The 22,556-nt window shown below is 36.1% G+C and overlaps 1 protein-coding gene across 5 annotated transcripts in view; it reads left to right on the forward strand.

Annotated features, from left to right (window-relative positions):
• Positions 1-22,556, forward strand: part of Erbin (erbb2 interacting protein) — a 103,761-nt gene that overhangs the window by 71,417 nt on the left and 9,788 nt on the right. For 3 of the 5 annotated variants that reach the window (XM_050160337.1, XM_050160338.1, XM_050160340.1), the window contains exons 16-21: positions 3,726-3,847; positions 4,336-4,506; positions 5,872-6,045; positions 8,411-8,525; positions 10,200-10,383; positions 14,272-15,814. In XM_050160337.1, coding sequence (XP_050016294.1) covers positions 3,726-3,847; positions 4,336-4,506; positions 5,872-6,045; positions 8,411-8,525; positions 10,200-10,383; positions 14,272-15,814 — 2,309 coding nt within the window. Of the gene's footprint in view, positions 1-3,725; positions 3,848-4,335; positions 4,507-5,871; positions 6,046-8,410; positions 8,526-10,199; positions 10,384-14,271; positions 15,815-21,507; positions 21,652-22,556 lie in introns of all 5 variants that reach the window. The other 2 variants (XM_050160339.1, XM_050160336.1) reach the window with 1 other exon arrangement.

The raw sequence follows: 22,556 nt of genomic DNA on the forward strand, positions 1-22,556 counted from the left end.
CTGGTTTTGTCATCCTGTGAGACAGGTGCTATTGAGCTAAGTAAAACCACTTACCTTTCAGAATCTAAAGGTGTATAATGATGAGAAAATTTGAAAGACTAGGAATGAGAATGTCGGTCTAGGTTGAAGAATTAGTATTTTTTGGAGAAAATGTTTCACTTTGTAGCCATGACTGACCTAGAATTCTTTAAATTGAAAGAGAATCACCTCCATCTGCCTCCTGAGTGATGGTATTAAAGGTGTGTACTACCATGTCTAGCCTAGTGGAATTAGACTTAAGCAGGGAGAAGGGAATGTATGATTGTTTTTAAAATTACCTCTATTCTATTATTTAGGTACATATTGTACATGAAATATAGAGAACTCGGAAAACAGCCTGGTGGAGTAATATCAATCTGGAGTAACTCTCTGAGAGTTTTTATCCCCCCCCCCCCCAATAGTGACATGAAGGGTAACAGTAATGTGAAAGAAATTAGCTTCTGGCCGGGCGGTGGTGGTGCACTCCTTTAATCCCAGCACTCAGGAGGCAGAGGCAGGTGGATCTCTGTGAGTTCGAGACCAGCCTGGTCTACAAGAGCTAGTTCCAGGATAGGCTCCAAAACCACAGAGAAACCCTGTCTCAAAAAAAAAAAAAAAGAAAAAAAAAGAAATTAGCTTCTGGTGGTTCAGAAAGGACATTTGAAGGAAGTGATAGGGTATCATGAAATGGAAAACATCATTAAAGAAGGAAGTAAAACCTAGAGTGGTTTTGCTTGTTGGAAAAGAAAGATGGCTAAAAATGTGAGCATTTACCAACAATCAGGACGTGACTTAATATTTAGCAGGAGGGTACAGTGACAGAAGTGGGAATGTTTTGAGTATGACTATGGTTATGAATCCCTTATCTGATTTGAAGATTAACTTTGGCATTGAAGATGTCTAGCAACTAAGATTACACAGTAGGGTGGCATCATCAGACGTTCCCATTACTCAGGATATAACAAATCTTGAAAACAATCTGTAGTCAGATACAGGAGTGTTGAATGAATTGGCCTCAACATTCAGATTTGTGAGACTGTAAAGTAAGAGTAGGAAATCATATTGCCTGGTACCCTGAAGCTAGAAAGGTAAGGAATTTATTCAAAATACTAAGAAACGTAATTAACTAGTAGCTATTGAGAGTGAGAGCCATGGTCAGAGTTACAAACTCTGGGATTCTTTTATAAAATTGCTTTAACTCTTAAGCATTTGGAGGCTGGCTGGTGATTGCAGTTGCTACCCAAGGACTCTCAATGGCTCAGGAATCAAAGTACTTGCCAACCAAGCATGGTAATTATCTTCAGAATCCATGTAAAGGTAGAAGGGGGAAAATAACCCAGAAAATCGCCTACATACGCACACACACACACACACACACACATGCATGCACATGCTCTAATGGCAAGAAAGAATTTTAAAGATTACTACCTAACCTAAGTGAGTTAATTTTATGAATCCTAGAAGCAGACTGTTAAAAACTGCCTGGCTCTGATTACCTCTCTTTGTCTTCTGGACCTGGATCTCCCGTAGACCTGGTTGACCTCCAACCCACCATGTATGTGAGGATGAACTTGAACATATGATATTATGCCTCTCCCTCCCCAGTGCTGTGATTAAAGGCATAGTGCTACTCTACCTGGCGTGTGGGTTCATTTAGTGCTTGAGATTGAACTCAGGGAGTCATTTTACTGAAGTATATCTGTTGACAGAGATTTCTGTCCCACTAAGTCCCGTAGTCGTTCAGTCCCAGTCCCAAAGAAACACACAGGGGTCTACATAAATCATAAACTGGTTGGACTATTAGTTCAGGGTTCTCATTAATTAATTCTTACCTCTTAACCCATAATTCTTGTCTGCGTTAGCCACATGGCTTGGTACCTTTCATGAGTGAGGCATTCTCATCTACGTCCTTTATGTCTGGGTGACAACTGCAGAACTGAGCTTTCCTCTTCCCAGAATTCTCCTGTTCTCATCGCCTCCACTACCTGCCTGGCTACTGGCCAATCAGCATTTTATTAAAAATAATACAAGTGACATGATAAAAGACCATTGTCCCACAGCATACATCTCTTGCCTTTTTAATGATACCATGGAGATTTCAACAATGTGAACCATATTCCACATTAGTTTAACAGAAATAGTCTGTTAAGTAAATACTAAGCAACTCACCAAAATAGTTAAAATAAAAATCTCAAACTAAGTCATGAGAATAAAAGCATATGTATAATTTCAACACTCAGAAAACCAAAGCAGGGGATTCAGAGTTAGAGAGGGCAGCACAGGCTGTATCATGAGATCCTGTTTTAAAACTAGCACACAGTGGTCTGGAATTGGAACTCAGTGGTAGAATGCTTGCTTGTCTAGCATACAAGAAACCCTGCATTAAGCCCTCAGCCTGTAATCTCAGCACTTGGGGAGTGGAGATGGGAGAATCAGAAAGTCAAGGTCTTCCTCAGCTACATAAGGAACTGGAGGCCCTGTGTAGGAACACATAACAAGAAATAAAACTACACACACACAATGTCATTCCTATTGTTCCTATTTATTTTATGTCACTTTTAGTGTGGACAGGTAATTCACAAAGGAAAAGAAAATCCAAATAAGTCATAATTTGGAATTTTTGGTATTAATGTTGTTTCAACACACATATTTAAGATGGCCATACTTGGGTGCTTGAGACTCTTCAGGGTTAGTTCTTTGGTTTTTGGTGGTTTGTGCTGGAGTGGTGTGTGTGTTGGCATATATTTGCTTTTACTCCCCCATTCTATAATTTCTTTTGTTCTAAATACAAATCCTTTTTTATGGGCAAAAACCTTGACTTCATTTTATATGTATAACTTGTCTAATTGTTTTTTATATTTTTTATTAAATTAATTTATTTTTCAAAACAATCTTTTCTCATTTTACATAATTATTGAATGAATTTTTTTGGTTGGTTGGTTGGTTGAGTTTCTCAGTGTAACAGCCCTGGCTATGCTGTCCTGGAACTTACTTTGTAGACCAGAGATCTGCCTGCCTCTGCCTCCCAAGTACTGGGATTTAAGGTGCACGTACCACATCCAGCTTGATTCTTTTAATTAACTAATTAACTTAATTAATTATTTTAAGCCATTCCAGAAAGCTTACATAAGTCTTTGAAGATTTAATATTATATCTGATTGGGTAAAAATGATTTGATTTACATTAAATTTAAATTTTTTTTACATTTTTGTGTAGAAGCCATATTTTATTTACTTAATGTAATCTATATTGCATATAATGCTTAATACAAGGAAATAATCATCACTGAAGTAATTGATTTTATTTTTTAACAAGATATCTTATTTTGCCATTGGACTAACTCTTCCCATGCTTATTGGACTGTTAATGTTAAAAAGAATTCCAGAATTGGAAGATGTGGTAGCTTTACTGTCTACAAATTTTTAGGGTCCTACACAAAAGCTATGTATCTGTAGTGTTTAGATGAGCAACTTCATGAATCCTTCTAGTAACAAAAGCCTGATCAGCTTCTGGGTGACTAAAGTTGCATTGGCTATGGTAAGGAAATCTTAAAACCAGTGCCTGTTTCTTAACCCTGGAATTTGTTACTGTTTATCCTGGACCAGTTTTAACTGCCACAGACTTGTTTTTATAATGCAGACTATGACTAAGTAATAGTTTCTGTGTTTATCGTAAAATACAGAAATTTTTCTTCTACTTTGCTATAGTTATGTTCATATCAGATAATGAAAGTTTTAATCCTGCACTGTGGGAAGAACAGAGGAAACAACGGGCCCAAGTGGCATTTGAATGTGATGAAGACAAAGATGAAAGAGAGGCACCTCCCAGGGTAAGTCTATCAGCCATTACTTCAGATGTGCTGTGTACCTGTATGATGCTATTTCTGGCTCCAAGTATTGGATTCATTGCATACCCTCAAAGCACTTACTAAACCAAAATATTTCACCTATGAAAAAATTTGAGAACAGTACAAAATTTCCATTAAAAGGTAGATTTTGAGGAGAGATTTAACTCATTGGTGGAGTTCTTGTCATGTAAAGGCCCAGAGTTTCATCCCCAGCACTGGGAGAAAGAAAGGGAAAAAAACCTGAATTTGAAATATATATATTATATTTATATATAGATAGAGAGAAATATATATTTTATATTTAGATATAAATATAATATATATAAAGAGAAAACAGAATTTTTGTGACTCTGTTATCTGTCTGCACTATTCTGTGAGTCAGATGTCCAGAAGTTCTGGTGGATTCTTACATATTAAGTTGAGATTGATGTTAAAAGTACTAATACTTCATATTTCTCTTACTTTTCTAGGAGGGAAACTTAAAGAGATATCCAACACCATACCCAGATGAGCTTAAGAATATGGTCAAGACTGTTCAAACCATTGTACATAGATTAAAAGATGAAGAGACTAATGAGGAGTCTGGGAGAGATATGAAACATGAAGATCAGCAAGTTGTAAATAAGGATATGGGTGTGAAGGTTAGAAACTCAGCTCCAAGAAATGATGTCAAGTGTTGGAAGTTACCTAAAAATTGAGAGAATTGATACGATGATCTTAATTTTATACTACTTAACTTATAGTTTTGTTCTTAGATGCCTAAAGTAAACCTTTGAATTTCCCAGTTGCTTGTCTTCTAGTTCTCTGGCTACAGAATGTCTAGTTTATCAGAATAGTGTCAAGAGAGCCTTTAAAAAGTTGTTACCTGAACACTTAATAAGATGTAACAATTGTCTGAGAGTCATTCTGGAAATACTCTTACCTCCTACTTCGATGATCCTGATCCACTTTATTCTGATTTTCAGTCAGTTGTTATTGCAGACATTGACGTTTCCTTGGAATGCTTCATTCAGAACTTTCCTCAGTGCCACCCACCTCCAAATCAAAGATTTGTCATGTCATTAGAGTCACTGTGCATTCCATAGCAGACAAAAAGATTTATGAAAGTAACTTTTGCTAAATTATATATTTTAATATAATCATGGCTATCTATGGACCGTCTACCTTCCAAATGGACATTTTATCTTCAGGTCTTAATTTACATGTCTTCAGTTTTTTGGGTTTTTTTTGTTTTTTTTTTTTTTTTTGGTTTTTTGAGACAGGGTTTCTTTGTGTAGTCCTGACTGTCCTGGAACTCACTCTGTAGACCAGGCTGGCCTCAGAATCACAGATGTTTGCCTGACTCTGCCTCCAGAGTACTGGCATTTGTAGCACAAATAATAAAACCCAGAGACAGATATTGGGGTTCAAGCTAAAGATCAAAAAAGCAAAGCAGTCAACCACTGGAGAGCTCTTACCTCTACCAACACTCAGACAAACAAAGGGACGATCCTGCAATGCTCTCCACCAACCTCGGACTCCAATCCACTGAATTACTGTCTTCTCCCCTCTATATTCCTCCCTCTGCCCAGCCATATTGCTCTTGTCTCCACCTCCCCTAGTGCTGGGATTGAACGTATGTGATCCTAAATGCCGGGAATCTTCTTTGTGTGAGCTCTGTTTCTCTTTTAGATAGATTTGGTCCAGTGCAGCCCAGGGTGGCCTTGAACTCAGAGAAATCAGTCTGCCTCTGTCTCCCAGGTCCTGGGATTAAAGGTGTGTACTCCCTGACCTGTATGGCTAGCTAGTTTGGCTACTTTGCCCTCTGATCTCAGGCAAACTTTATTTATTAAAACACAAATAATATAACACTATAGGGATTAAAGATCTGTGTCATCACTGTTTGGCAACAGTTTCTTTAGGACTAATTTAGAATTGGAGGTTGATGGATTGCTTAAATTTTATATAACACTTAATAAAAAAATAAACACAAAATATATAATCTGAGGTCTTTATCTTTTATGTAGACTTCAGAAAGTACTACAATGAAAAGCAAACTTGATGAAAGAGAAAAGTATATAAATTCTGTACAGAAGATGAGTGAACCTGAAGCTGAGACCAGTCCTGGAAATTTACCAGTGACTGCAAATATGAAAGTGTCTGGGAACCTGAAGCATATTAACCATGATGATGTTTTTGAGGTATGACTTCATTCTGACATAATCAGAGTTTCCAGTTTAATATTTCATTGATGTTAACATTAGAAGCGTAATATGATTCAGAAAATACTGCAATCCTTAAAAAATTTCACACTGCTAAAATACCACTCATCACTTTAAGCTTAAAATTTTGTTTTTGGGGGCTGGAGAGATGGCTCAGTGGTTAAGAGCATTGCCTGCTCTTCCAAAGGTCCTGAGTTCAATTCCCAGCAACCACATGGTGGCTCACAACCATCTGGAATGAGGTCTGGTGCCCTCTTCTGGCCTGCAGATACACACACAGACAGAATATTGTATACATAATAAATAAATAAATAAATATTTAAAAAAATTTTGTTTTTGTTATTAAATGACTAGTTGGTAAATTAGATTATGATATGTTACATAAAATTAATAATTACAAGTGCTTTTATTTTTGTGGTAATGAGTATCAAACTCAAGTTCATTGTCCATAACAGGTCCATGATATCTTACTCCATCCCCAGGCCTTGCTTTTACTTCTGCAGTGTCAGAATGATCAGCAGTAGAGCAATGTCCTAGCTTGCGCATAGCACTGGGTTCCGTCCCTAGCACTGTATAGGAAAAACAGAACAACAGAAAATGGCTGTTATGGCTATACTCAATCATTATGTAAATTTTCATCATTGAATTGTTACTCTTGTTTAGTGTCTAAGAATGTATAATTTCTCATATTGAATAAGTAAAAGCTATAGATCTTTTTAAAAGACTTTATTGAGAGGTATCTCAAAACTATGCAGTTTAATACTTCAAAGTATATAATTCAGCAGCTTAAACAGTTTACAATGTTGTAAAGCCATTCCACAATTACTTGCAGAATATTTTTGACAACCACAAAAAAAAAAGAAATCTCGTATGTTTTGTACCTTTGCTTCCCCCTCAACTCTAAGCAGTTAAACCTACTTTGCCTGTATAGATTTGCCTAATTTGTATAAACAAAATCATACACTTAATATGTTTTGTTTTGTGTTTTTGTTTAATACTGCCTACTGCCCACTGAGCCATCTCACTGGTCTTTTATATTTTCTTTCACTTACTATAATTGTCTTGAATTTCATTTTGTGATATCTCTCAGTACTGCATCTTATTCCTATTGCTTGAATAGTATTCTATTGAATATATATGTCTCAGGTGTAGATGAGATTGCTAAACATATATGGAACTCTAACCTTTTTGGAACTACATCTCCGTTTGTGGCCCCAGATGGTCTAGACCTCACTGTGTAGCCCATGTTGGTATAACTTGTGGTATTCCTCCTATATTAGCCTCTTTCATGCTAGGTCTTTAGGTGTGAACTACCATGCCTAGCTGGAACTCCATGGTGGTTTTGGTTATTTTTTAACTCCAGTCCCAGAGGCTCCAACACCCTCTTCTGACCTCTGTGGGTATTGTACACACATGGTACACAGACATACAAACAGGCAAAACACTCATACATACACAATAAAAATAAACACATCTTTAAAGATATTAATAGAGGTTAGCAAGCTATTTCATTAAAATTACAGCATTTTTGTGTGCCAAAACTGGAGCTTCTATGTGGGTGTTGGAAAATAAACCTTTGTCCTTTGCAAGAGCAACAAGAGCTCTTATTTGCTGAGCCATCTCCACTATTCACACCTTTCTTATGGCACTTAGGAAGAAATAAAAGTTTTTTTTTCTTTTTCAGGGGAACAAGTTTTGTAAAGAATTTGCTTTAGTTTCATTTTTCTGCCTAGGAATGAATTAGCCAGCAAGAGTTCTGTTTTCATGTATACTATATGATATTAAACTCTCTGTTAATAGTTGTTGGCAAGTCATTTTCTTTGCTGACACTATTCAGTAGTAGGTATTCTGGAACAACTGTGGTATATTGGTTGTAATAAATATGGACAATCACATTTTCAAAATAAGTGAGAATTTCTAAGTTCACTTTGATACCAGTCTATCCTCTAAGATAGCTTAGAAGCTAAGCATACTGAAGAGACTAGACTTGACAATTAGGGAGAGACTCTGCTGAGGGACTCTCTGTAAATTGAATCTTTCAAAGGTAGTACTGTGTTTTGATCATTTTTATTTACCTGTAACCTCACATAGCTCTGGCATGTAGTAACTATTAATATAGCTCCAAAATGATAGAGTAAATATTTTAATATGTTGTTAATAACTGCTAGTTTTATTATTGTACTTGAAAAGATTAAGTCATGCAGATTTTTGTTAACTATTGCCATTAAAAAGCTGTTTCGTACATGTTCTTAGTTATATACTTTGTCTTCCCTGTGATGTTTTTCTGGTGTATTTACTGAAGTCCAAAATTAAATTTTTATATCCCCCCCTTTTTTTAAACTAGGAATCTGAAGACCTTTCTTCTGATGAAGAAATGAAAATGGCGGAGATGCGGCCCCCATTAATTGAAACCTCGATTAACCAGCCCAAAGTTGTAGCACTTAGTAATAACAAAAAAGGTTAGATGTTGAAGGGTAAAGCATTAAGACTAGAAATTACCTAAATGAGATATATTAATTCTGTGGGAGTAAATTTTATTGAATGACAAATTATTGAAACATTTTAAAAACTGCTGTTCCAAAATGTTATTTCCTTTTCACAGGAAGATATCAGTGGGTCCTCCCTACCCCCACACAGACTTTGTTTGTAAGGTCATGGACATTAGAGGGATATAGTTACAGATTACAATTCCATTTCTGTTGCTTATGCTCTAAATACATTATCCTGTGTGCTTAATTTTATTCATAAATACATGAAAAATTTGAATTGCAATGAGGGCTGTTAAAGATTATGCATAAAATACATAGCCTAGTACCTGATATATGCTAGGTGCTCATATTACTTTAGTCTGATCTGTTCCAGAATGGTATTAAGCCCTCTTCCCTAGTTTTTGCCAACTAATTTTTATGTAAGAAAATAATAAACTCTTAGAAATGAAATTGTAGCAAACACCTAGCTTGTCACACACCTTATACTACTAGTGCCTGATTAACTTTGCATTATCTCTACCAAATATCTGTCCAGACCTTTGCCTTCACTGTACTAATGATACTACATGGTGGTTTATAATGATACTTAGAAACTATTGAGTACTTTGTTTACCAGTTGCTTAAGTACTACTTTGCTAAATAGTTGGTTGTCATAATCGCCCTATAAAAAGAACTTCAAAGGCAATCTAATGGTATTTTTTTAAATGAAGAAACCAAGACCCAAGTACCTTGAGGTTGGGATTTCTAGACCATTTGAGCCATGCTTATAAGAACAACAAACATACCTTTAATTCATATGCTGCTCTATAGCTGTCTGGGTATACTAGTTCCTTGTTTGGCCTAGAATTGAGCTTTTCAAAAAGAGCTTTTTTTATGGACTGTTTTCAGAACTGCTTTTTACACTTCTGCCTTAGTGAAATGTAAATACTGACTTGTTTGCTTGTTTTTTCATTGTTAGATAAACAGGCACATCACATATTAAGAGATTACCACTTTATAAGCAGTTCTTTGAAGTTGGAGAAAAACAGAAGACCCATGTTGGTTCCCAGCACTCACAATGGGTGGCTCACTTGTAACCTCAACTCCAGAGGAAGTGATACCTCTGACTTCTGTAGACATTTCACCCAAATGCACATACATATATAAACATACATATTAAAAATAAGTCTTTAAACATTCATAAGAAGTGAGGGAGATGACCTTTGAAAATCATTAATTTTGTTTATGTATTGACTACATTGCTCAATTTTATTATAAAAATAAATTGAAAAAATTCCATGTGCATAGGACATAATTTCTTACCCAGATAAACTGTAGGAAGGTTGTGAATGATTAAGTATGTTTTATTATATGAGTTCTTAAAATGAAAGAACATTCACCAAAATGAATGGGTAGGCTTTGAAAACTACCCATCATTTTATCAGTAAGCTAAATCAAATCTTGAGTACCTTTAAATTTGATTGCATTATAAAATGATACCACAACTTTAAAGTTCTTGGATTTTTGTATATATTTAGGATTTAATTTTCAGAAATGCCTCTGGTTATCTTATCTGCTTACCACCTTGTACATGAAATCAATACAAAAGCTTTCCGTAAATTCTTAGTGAATTTATTATTGCTCTTAAATATTTTGTTGTTTCAGATGATGCAAAGGATGCAGATTCTTTGTCAGATGAAGTCACACACAATAGCAATCAGAATAACAGCAACTGTTCTTCTCCATCTCGGATGTCTGACTCGGTTTCTCTTAATACTGACAGTAGTCAAGACAACTCACTCTGTTCTCCAGTGAAACAAATTCCTGCTGGTAGTAACTCCAAAATAAGGTGTGTGAACATTTTAATAATATTATTTACTGTATAATAAATAGAAATAGTAATACAAATAATAAATACAGGACTAAACATAAGCATTTTCAGAAATATTATACAAATTGCTTAGGCAATATATTTCTTTCCATTTTGAAACTTGTTGATTATTAGTTACTTACAATTCTGATTTTTTTGGTTTTGATTTTTTCTAGACAAGGTTTCTCTGTGTAACAGTCTGACTGTCCTGGAACTCACAGAGATCCACCTGCCTCTGCCTTCCAAGTGCTGGGATTAAAGGTATGCACCACCACTGCCTAGCACAGTTCTGTTTTAGAATAGCTTTTTTTTAGTTGAGAAAGAAACAACAAAATATAGTGGCTTTTTAATTTCTAGGTAAAATGAACAAACATAAATATTTCTAGATGCTAGAATATATGAATATAAATTAAAGAAATTTATATTGAAAGTTATTTTTATCCTTATAAATCATGTTAATTACTTTCTCTTACTATGATAAAATGCCATGACCAAAGCAACTTATGGAAGAGATAGTTTATTTTGGCTTGCAGTTCCAGAGGGAGAGTTTATAATGGTGAGGAAGAAATGGCAGCATGCAGCTAACGTAGGAAGCTAAGAGATCACACCTCTAACCACATGAAGAAAGTAAAAAGGGCAAACTGGAAGTGGGGTGAGGCTGTCAATCCTCAAGTCCACTCCAAATGATTTACTTCCTCCAGCAAGGTTCCATTCCCTGTCTCCCATAGGCTCATGGCCATATCATAAGGTACAATGCAGTTAAGTCTGTATTAAAAGTTCCCATGATTTTTAAGTCTTAACACCATTCAAAAGTCTGAAGTCTCTTCTGAGACTCAATACAGTCTGTTAACTGTGACCTCCCAACCTTTAAACCTCTCATGGCCCTTTCTCAGCAACTCAAACAAACAAAAAAAAAATCTCCTTGCTGGATTTTGCCTGTCCTCAGTGGCTCTGAAACCATATAGGAGGAATCCACCTTACTCTTACATTTTCCCATAAATGTCTTTGACAAGTTAAACTGACAGCTCAAGTGGGCCCTTGATATTCTCCCTACATTAGTAGCATCTTTTGTAAACTGAAGACACCCTTGTCATTGTTTTAGTGCAGAGCAGGGCACTGTCCTTAATGGTGATATCTCTAGAACATATCCCTTTTCTAGTACTTGCATTGGCTGTACTATTAAGTTTTCTAGTGTTTTATTCTCTCCAAATTACATTTTTCATTTCTTTTGTTCTACTTGCTGTTTTTCATTATAGACTTGTATAAAGAGTAATCGATAGTAACTATGCCAAACTCTACATTATACTGTATTGAAATTTCATGCCCCAAAGAAATTAGTTCATTACTTTTTGTTTTGTTTTTAGACAGTCTCACCACATAACCCTGACTAGCCTTGAACTCACAGAGATGCTTCTGTCTCAACCTTTCATGTACTGGAATAAAAGGTGTATATAGCCACAGCTGGCTATTATTATTTTAGCATCAGGCAAGTTCTTAGGAAAGAGAAGGCAGCCAAATTTTTTGCCAACATATCAACAAATGGCCTATAGCACAGTTGCTAAGACAGTTATTGCTTCCCTCAAACCTCTTGAGCAGGACCTCTCCCATCTTCAGTACTCTCAGTGTTACTGTCTCCAGGTTTCTACTGTATTGTAAACTCTGCTTAATTTTTAGTACGACCTTCAACAGTCCTCCACATTCCTCCAGAAACAACCTGGTCAGATTCTTTACAGCAACAATCCATTCCCTGGTGCCAACTTCTGTTTTAGCTTCTTTTTCTTGACCAAACATGATGTATGGGGAAAAGAGTTTGTGTTTATGGTTCCTAAAGGAGAGTTTTTAATGGTGGGAGAGTCATGGCAGCAGGCAGCTGAGAGATCACATTTAGACAGAGACTGCTCCTTTGTTCCAGGCTGACCAAACCCGAATAATCACACAGAAACTCTTTTTTTTAAATATTTATTTATTTATTTATTATGTATACAATATTCTGTCTGTGTGTATGCCTGCATGCCAGAAGAAGGCACCAGACACCATTACAGATGACTGTGAGCCACCATGTGGTTGCTGGGAATTGAACTCAGGACCTTTGGAAGAGCAGGCAATGCTCTTAACCTCTGAGCCATCTCTCCAGCCCCCACACAGAAACTCTTATTAATTACAACACTGGTTGGCCAATAGCTTAGGTGTATTTCTACCTGGCTCTTATATCTTAAATTAATCCATTTCTTTTCATCTGTGTATCACCATGAGGCTGTGGCTTACTGGAAAAGTCTCGCGGTCGCAATGTCTTCCTCTTTCAACAGCTATGAGGTGTCTCCTTGACTCAACCTTCTCTCTGTATCTCTTCCAGCCTGGCTATATTCTACCCTGCCATAGGTCAAAGGAGCTTTTTTCGTTAACCAGTAAAAGCAATACCCATACAGAAGGAAATTCCACATCAATCACATCTCCAACCATAGCTAGAAAGAGAGAGCAAATTGGAAGTGAGGCTCTTAAAGCTGATCCCTAGCAATGTGTTGCTTTTTTCAGCAAGGCCCCATGCTCTAAAAAGTTCCCCCACACAGCATCACCAACTAGAGACCCAAGTGTCCCTACACATGAGCCTGTGTGAGGCATTTCTCATTGAGACCACCATGGAAATGTGGATCATACTAGGGAGGTGCCATTGAAGGGCTCATTCAGATACTCTTGTTTGGTGCTTTATATTGTCCTCAATATTGTAAGAAATATCTAACAAAGTAAGGGTGGTAAGCAAGGAGTAAAGCAGTACCTTTTACATGCTTTTTTAATAATGAACTGTAGTTTTAATGTAGTGACTAGTTTTAGAATGACACATTTATGAAATATTTGCCAAATACATTATATTACAGAGTAATGGTTATATAGTTTCTCTTTTGATCCCTTTTTGAACTTAGGTGTTTATACAGTTATTTATTTAACTCAATTATTTATATATTTGGATTTAATAACCACTTATTATTAATGACGTTAATGTAAAGCTTCAGAATTTACTTGTAAAATAGTCCTATGCCATTTACGTAATCACTCGAGTTACTGTCTGACTCTCAATGTAGCTTTCCCACTTTTAGCACATTTGTGAAATGACAGAAGATACCATTCTGTTCTTGTTCTTGACTTAGCCCTGGTAATCTATTTTGTAATAAGTTAAATTGAACATGTTGATTAAAATTAATCTGTAAGCGGAGTTTTCCTGTGTCCCAGCAGTTGCTTCCCAGATAACTAACACGTATATTTAATACTAATTATAAATGCTTAGCCAATTGCTCAGGCTTGTTACTAGCTAACTCTTACATTTTATATTAACCCATATTTCTTACCTATCCTCTGTCTTGAGGCTCATGGTTTGTTACCTCATTTTCTGCACATCCTGCCACATCCTACTTCATCTGCATCTGCTGGCATCTCCCCTGACTCCACTTCATCCCAGCATCTTTAGTTTGGTTGTCCTGCCTGTATTTCCTGCTTGGCTACTAGCCAGTCAGCTTTTTATTAAACCAATTTGAGTGACAAGTCTTTATGGTACACAAAAGGATTATTCCACAGCATTAATCTTGATATTATTGATGATTTTTAACTGTTTTACTTTTCTCTCACTTAATAAAAATCTCCACTACTTGACATTTTTTATTTAACTTCACTGTTAACTGATATAAAAACATAAAATTTGTACATATCAGTAGGTTATAGTGATGTTTTGATACTTGTATATTATAATTAAAGTCTTTATCTGGAGCTCCATCAATTCTTTTAATGTGTGTTATCTACAGATCAAATAGTTATTAATGACTCTGTTACCAAGAAAACTTGTCTTTATTACTTTCTCATAAAATTCTTTCATTTTAGGCAAGAAGATGAAAATTTTAATAGTCTTTTACAAAATGGAGATATTTTAAACAATTCACCAGAAGAAAAATTAAAAGTTAATGATAAAAAGGATTTTAAGTTGCCTGAGTATGATTTGAATGTTGAAGAACGATTAGTTCTGATTGAAAAAGATGACTCAAAATCCACATCTGATGAATCTCACCAATTAGACCGTATCAACATGAATCTTAATAAACTCGTGACAAATGATACACGCCAGCCAGAAATCACAGAAAGATCAAAGGCACAAGATGTAGTGCTCGGAACAAGCTTTTTAAGTGTTCATCCTAAAAGTGAAGCTCAACATACAGAAAATGGAAATAAGTATCCGAATTTGGAATCCATAAATAAGATAAATGGTCTTCCTGAGGAAGTCCCACAGTCTTCTGGTAGGATAGAACCCCAGAATTCTACTTCTTCTGCTGACATGGGTGTTTCTAAAAGCACTGAAGATCTCTCCCCTCAAAGAAGCGGTCCAGTCGGGTCTGTCATGAAGTCTCATAGTATAACTAACATGGAGACTGGAGGCTTAAAGATCTATGACATTCTTAGTGATGATGATCCTCAGCCACCAAGTGCAGCAGTTAAAGTGACATCCTCCGTAGACGGGAAGAACATAGTCAGGAGCAAGTCTGCTACACTGCTGTATGACCAGCCACTGCAGGTCTTCACTGCTTCTTCCTCCTCTTCTGATTTAATGTCAGGTACAAAGGCAGTTTTCAAGTTTGATTCAAATCATAACCCTGAAGATCCAAATATAATAAGAGGCCCCATAGTAACTGGCCCCCAGTCTACGCCTCAACTGTACGGTCCTCCGCAGTATAACGTCCAGTACAGTGGAAGTGCTGCAGTCAAAGACACCTTGTGGCACCCTAAACAAAATTCACAACTAGATCCTGTCAGTTTTCCTCCTCAGCGCCTTCCTAGATCAGAGAGTGCCGAAAATCATAGTTACACAAAGCATTCTGCCAATATGAATTTCTCTAACCATAACAACGTCAGAGCCAATACTGCATACCATTTACACCAGAGACTTGCTCCAGCCAGACATGGAGAAATGTGGGCTGTCTCCCCAAATGACCGGCTAATTGCAACAGGAGCTCGGACTACAGTTCAGCGACAGAGTAGTGTGTCTTCAACAGCTTCTATGACTCTTGGTGATCCTGGTCTCACAAGGCGTGCTCAAATTTCTGAAGGAGATTATTTGTCATACAGAGACTTACATTCAGTGGGAAGAACGCCAGTGATGTCAGGATCACAGAGACCGCTTTCTGCGCGAGCATACAGCATTGATGGCCCAAATACTTCAAGGCCTCAGAGTGCCCGTCCCTCTATTAATGAGATACCAGAGAGAACTATGTCAGTTAGTGATTTCAATTACTCACGGACTAGTCCTTCAAAAAGACCAAATGCAAGGGTTGGTTCTGAACATTCTTTATTAGATCCTCCAGGAAAAAGTAAAGTTCCTCATGACTGGCGAGAACAAGTACTTCGACATATTGAGGCCAAAAAGTTAGAAAAGGTAATTGAACGTGAGTTTTTTTTTTTAATTCTTTATGAATTTATTTATTTTCCTTAGAAATGGTTTTTAATCAGTGAAATAACACAGTCCAAATTATTATCTACTTACAATGTAAGTGTTTTTTCCTGTTGCTAGAACCAGAGTTCTATATTTAAACTTAAGCCAGGACAAGTGAAATGATTGTGCAAACTGCTTTTTTACTCCTCAAAGTCTCTGATGGCCATGCAGTCTCCTTATGCTTGTGTGTCTCTTTTAGCTTGTATCATAAACTGGATACAATATATATACACAGCCATGCTCAGCATTTTCTGAACTGATTACTACCAATGATGATTGTATACATATTGTAAGAAAAATACCGGTTTACTGTGTATTACTAAGATAATGAGAGTACATTTGTAAATGTAAATCTTTTGTGCAGTCTGTAGTAAATGAACTAACCTCCCCGACACAGATGACTGGCAGCATGGCATTTATTTTTTACTTTGCTGGATTACATTTCTGTTGTTCTTGAACAACTCAGTTGAGTGTTTTTGTGGCTGTATTACAACTCGGAAAAGTTGGCATAATAACTAATGCTTGTGTTCATCTCATAACCTTATTTATAAATCTGTGTCTTTTGAAAGGATGCATTGTTATGTGGCCCAAAAATATAAAATACAATCCTTAAGCCAGGCATGGTATCATAGACCTGTAACTGCAGTACTTAGCCATCTGCAGGAGGAGTTTTGAAGCCAGCCTGGGCTACAAAGAGAGATCTTATTTCCCCTTCCGACTCCCAACCAAAGATTTTTTGTTATTAAGACTCAGCTTTATATATCTCTCTAGGTTTTCTTTTAAAAATTATTGTTTCTCTATTTATTAAAGCTATAATGTATTTTAAATACAGCTGAACATATGTAGTCTGTTGCTTTATAAATTCCTTAATTTATTGGAAAAATGCAAAGTATGATTATTTCTTTATAGCCAATTGTATTAAATTTATTTTTTAGCTAACATCTGTCAGCTGTAGCTAACTTCATCTTCATCTTTTCTGTTTGCTATAACTCTAACACACTGTTGAGGCTGTTTGAATTTGTGTTCATTTTGTTGGGAATTTGAAAATTTCTTCAGCTGAAATGAGGAACATGGCTCCAGTTTATAATAAACTTGTGTTGCACCTATAGAAGTAGATTTTAGAAGAAAAGGTTGTTGGCCGGGCGGTGGTGGCACACGCCTTTAATCCCAGCACTCGGGAGGCAGATATCTGTGAGTTCGAGACCAGCCTGGTCTACAAGAGCTAGTTCCAGGACAGGCTCCAAAACCACAGAGAAACCCTGTCTCGAAAAACAAAAAAAANAAAAAGGAAGAAGAAAAGGTTGTTGTCAAAGAGGCTGTTTCAGAGACTTAAATGAGAACAAATGAAGTGTTTATTAATGGGATGGAGATACAGGAATGAATTTCAAGAGACTTTTGAAGTAGACATCCTCAAAGCTTGATTGTAGTTGAATAATCCTGTACTTAGTTACTGTGGATAAGGGACAAAACTTGAGGGTTTGTGCTTTGCATAGGTGACTGTTGGGAATTCTGGATTATCAGAGATAAAGGAGGGATTGCTGGTACAGATGAAGGTTTTTATTTGGTATAGTTTACATCATAAGTGGTTTATTCTCCCACTATTCTGTTTGATAGAGAAGTATCTGAACTTCAGTAAATAGGAAACAAGCATCGTTTCGCTCATTGTTGAATGTGCATTTTAGTTTTTTCTCTCCATTGCATAAATTATGTATTTTTAAATTTGATACACAGTTTCTTAGAAAATATATGACAGTGGTTTTATAGTTGTATTCTGAAAGTCAATTTAATCAGTGGATTTATGAAATAGAACACTTGTAAGAAAGAAAATTTAAAGGCTGGATGTAAATTCATTGCTGATTGGAGGGAGGGAGGAGAGAGGAAAAGTTTTCTCCTCAGCTATGCACCTCTGTAATCTTAGCACTAGGTGCCGTAGAGACAGTAATTCAAGGTCTGCCTGGAACTACATGGTACCCTGTCTCAGAAACAAACAGTATTTCGCTGGTAAAAATACCAAGAATAGGGAGAGACAATTCACTTTGGCTGAATTAAGAATTTATTTATTTTTGAAATAATTTGACAGTGTGTAGGTTGAATTAGGAGAAACAGAATGTTCTAACAGTTAATTTTACATAAGATAGCATAGTGTAAAATAGTTCTAAACTTAAAACAGAACCTTAAGATACTCTTATCACCACTTTTTTTTTGAGATTGCTAGGTGGTGGTGGCACAGGCCTTTAACCCCAGCACTCTGGAGGCTGAGGCTGGCGGGACCTCTATGAGTTCGAGACCAGCCTGGTTTACAGAGCTAGTTCCAGGACTGGCTTCAGAAGCTACAGAGAAATCCTGTCTCAAAAAAATAAACACAAAATAAAAAAAAGTGTATGTATGTATGTATGTGTATGTGTGTGTGTGTATATATATATACATATATATATATATAATTTTTTCATTCCTGCTCCTCCCCTCAAACCTTCCCATATATTCCTCTTTCAAATTCAAGTCCTCTTTTTAATTTTATTATTGTATGCATATAATGTATGCACATGTTTATTCATAAATAGAACCTTCTTAGTTCATAATAATGTTACTTGTAGGTATGTTTTCGGGACTGTTGGTACTGGACAGCCAGTTGGTGTGCTCTTCCCTGGGGAAGACCACCTCCCAACCCCCTTCTTTCTTCATTCATATCACCACATTTTATGAAGGAAATTGAGGGTCAAAACAGCTGAGTAATTGGCCCAGGATAATCTATATTATATGGCAGGAACAGAATAATTTTAAAAAATTCAGGAGGAAATTTTCTGTGTGAATATCACAGGAAACCATTTTTTATATGATCTGACAATTGATAATGATGAAAGAGGCATTTAGGATTTCCCAAGCACGTGTCTTCAGCATGAATTGATGATTCATACAGTATCTAAGATTATGAATTCTGTAGAGATCAACTTGAAATATACTTTAATGTCATTTTAAAAAATGTTTAAGTTACATTTTGTGTGTGTGTGTACATGTGTACATTTATCCATAAAAACTGTACTAGGAATTCAAACACACAGATATGGTAGTCAGAGGAAAACTTGCAGGGATCCCAGGGGTAATGCTTGGTGGTACCCTATCCTCACTAACCTAAAATATATTTTAGTCCTGAGTGAAAGAAAGAAAATTAAAACCTTTACTTGATCATAACTTTGTGTTTTTTTAATTCTAAAAAATTTGAGAATGGAGTTTTTAAAGCATTGTGACACTGTGTTGGAGATTTGGCAAGATATAACTTACTTGGTTTTGAGTTAATTGAATTTGATGTGATAATAGGGCATAAAATTATTTCTAACCTTTATTATAGTATAGAGACTTAATTTATTTTCTTGTGTTCAGAAATGTTCGAAAAAGTATTATATAAGGTTCTGAAAGTTGACATTTTTAACTGTAGAAACTACTTTATGCTTTAGTCTGGCAGTTTTCCATTAGGTGTGAAATGGTAGCATGCATAGGCAATACAAGTACTTCATAGTGATGCTACTAATTAGCTACTTTACTAGCAGCAAGATTTAAACTGTAAACTCAAAGAATTGCTTCAAGATATTGGTAGATATTAAAGGACCCCGTTCCTTCCTTGGCACTGTGCATGTGGACATGCACACATGCATAGTTGACGGTGGTGGAGGAGGCAGCATGGGAAAATGCTTCCCTTACCTTTTGAGGTACTCGAATTTTTTGCTTTGCATAGTAGTTTATTGAAGCATATGCATTTATGACCTTTTAGTTATAACCCTCTCCTTTATCCATAAAATAACTGTACTAAGAATTCAAACACATAAAATAGATTTTACTTTGAAGATCTTACCACTGACTTAAGTAAATTAACAAAAACAATTTGAAAAGGAATTAAGCTGGGTGGTGATGGCACACCTTTAAACCCAGGACTCTGGAGGCAGAGGCAGGGAGATCTCTGTGAGTCCAAGGCTAGTCAAACCATTTCCTTTCAGAGTTGAATTACTAGTATTTGCTGATATCCCTACCTGTATAAAAAAATCAGATATAAAGTACTCTAAACCATATTAATACAAAGTGACCATTCTCTCATTTACTTGTTCTTGTTAGATAATAGGCGTCCATCTAGTACACTGATAACCTAGGAGGTTACATATCAGATATTTACATTATGATTTATAATAGCAAAATTACAGTTACGAAGTAGCAATGAAAATATTTTTATGGCTGGGAGTCACCACAACATGAGGAACTATCCTAAATGGTTGCAGCATTAGGAAGGTTGAACAGTACTCTTTCAGGGCATGGCTAACACGGAGGTTTGTACTCAGCCCTGTTTTCTCTCTACATGATAACCATCAGGAATATTGAACAACAGTGCCTAGTGCAGTGTGCCTAGCATTTAATCAAGTTAATATGCTAAAATCAACACTTTAGAATCCACAAAATAACTAAGGAGTAGTAACTTTATAGATCTTTTTTTCTTTTGGAAGTCTGTTATTTTGTGGTATTAGTTACCAACTTCAAAATCAAGAGAATATATTTCTGAAGAGTAATATGTAAATGCTTGCTATTTCATATCTCTATTTTAGTAACGGGTTTTGCCTAAAATGTGGTTTCCCTATCTTAGCCATCAAGCCCCATCCACATTGAAAGTCTAGGAATGATGGAAATCAGAAGTGTATTTATTAAGGTGCATCTTTAATTCTTGGGTCAAATACAAGGGTCTTCATGAAAACCCAAAGTATAGAAGGATACTATTATTGGGCCACCACTAACTCCAAAATGCAATAACCATCTACTTGAATGGGAAATGTTTGTCAACATAAAGTTTTTCTAGGATTGTTTTGATGATTATAGAATGACAGACGCTCTACAGAGGACTCCCCTTTGTTTCCAGCACCTAATTTAAGGTGGCTCACAAGCTTTTGTAACCCCAACTCCAGGTGACCTGATAACTCTCTTCTGGTCTCCATGGCCACTCATATACTGGACATACATACATGTGTGCACAGACACATGTACATAAATAAAAATAATAAAATATTTTTAAAGTTACATTGTACAATTTAAAATATTTTTCAAAATGTGGAAAATAAGTTTTTAAAAGAATGAAAATGACTGGTAACCAGGTGATTATCACAATGACATTTTGCTGTAGCATAATATGTTTAAATGTTGATATTATTTAATAGTAGAATTCCCGTAGAATTAAATAGATCCTTTAGAAACTTCATTGACTTAGAATTACTGGTTGCTGGTAAATTCATCTGATGTTGAAAAATTTGCTCATATACAACTTTATATAAATAAACACATACCTGGGTGTGTGCTCAGTTTCTGTTTCAGACATACTAATAGACATAAAGGAAATGGTAGTGTCTAATAAACAAAAGCAACTATATGTTTGTACTTCTTTGATTCTTAAGCATGTGATTAAACATGATTATACCTGTTTTTTATGTATGTATGTGTTATATAGCTGTATGTATCAGTTTCTTTCTGGCTCTGAATTCAGTGTTGCATGATACTTGTTCGTGGTATGGGTGGGGTTACTTGTAAATAAATCTGTGTACATAACACGTCTTGTGGAATTTGCATGCTACACTAATCTTCTGTAAATCTACCCTTTCTTTATTCAGAGTATGCTGTCAAGGTCCTTTAATTCCACTCTCACTGCTGTAAGCAGCTCTCACTATGGCAGCTCTAGGGATCTGCATGGCAGCCAGGGCAGCCTTGCCCTGAGTGTTGCAGACGGAAGAGGTTCTGGTGGGCACATTTTTCGAGTGAGTACCGATAGTAGGCTAGTACTTTTTGCACACACGAGAACATTCAGATCTTAAGTGTTTTGACATTTCTAGGGGAAAGGTTCTCTAAGTTAGAAATCTTTGTATTTTCTGGGTTTGTTATGGCTTAGATCTACAACTTCTGTCTTTAATTTCTTCAGTCATAAGGTAATGATTTTAGCCAGGTGTTATTTGTAAGCTTAGTAACTAAGAATCAGCTAATAAAAAGCACTATATGCACCAGAGTTTAATCCCATTTCACTGATATGACTAAACATGAGACTGAAGAAGTTGTAAAAGTATAGCAGAAAGGAAAAATCCAACTCTTAATTGAACACATTTCATCATGGTCATTAGTGGAGAAAGATTATTATCTAGTGATTGCTTAAGAGTCAGTTATAAGGACTGCCAAGAATGAACAAAAACAAGGCTGTCATGGCTTGGTAAGGACTCACAGCCTCTAAATAAATCTCCCCTCTGCCCCGAATGACCTTTCTTCTCTACAACCTTCTTTTATTCCCTCTCATAGTTTATTTCCATTTTGACTCCTTGATTGTTCTAGGCTCTTTACTTGTTCCCCAGACCCCTTCCACCTTCATCCCTGGCTGTTGTCTGTTATGTTCTAGAGCAGAAGCAGTTTTCTGGATTCAGTTTGCTGTAGCTGCTCTGAGCTGGTCTTGCCCTGTGCTCCGCCATCTGCCATTACTTGGTGTCTTTGCTGTGAGCCAACAGCTGTCATCAAGCTTCTTAGTTTAGAAGAACAAACAGGCGGATGACTGATGAGTCGGCCTTTTACTTCAGCATACCCGGGGTGGATTTATTAACTCAGCAATCTTTGCCGTTCATAGTCACCTAGACAGCTGTTCTTTGTCCTTATTTTCCTTAGATTTAAAGTCTATACAGAC

Source organism: Alexandromys fortis, unplaced genomic scaffold (assembly GCF_014885135.2).
Source record: "Alexandromys fortis isolate MF-2015 unplaced genomic scaffold, M_Fortis_MF-2015_v1.1 scaffold_76, whole genome shotgun sequence".
In the NCBI taxonomy this organism is placed as follows: Eukaryota; Metazoa; Chordata; class Mammalia; order Rodentia; family Cricetidae; genus Alexandromys; species Alexandromys fortis.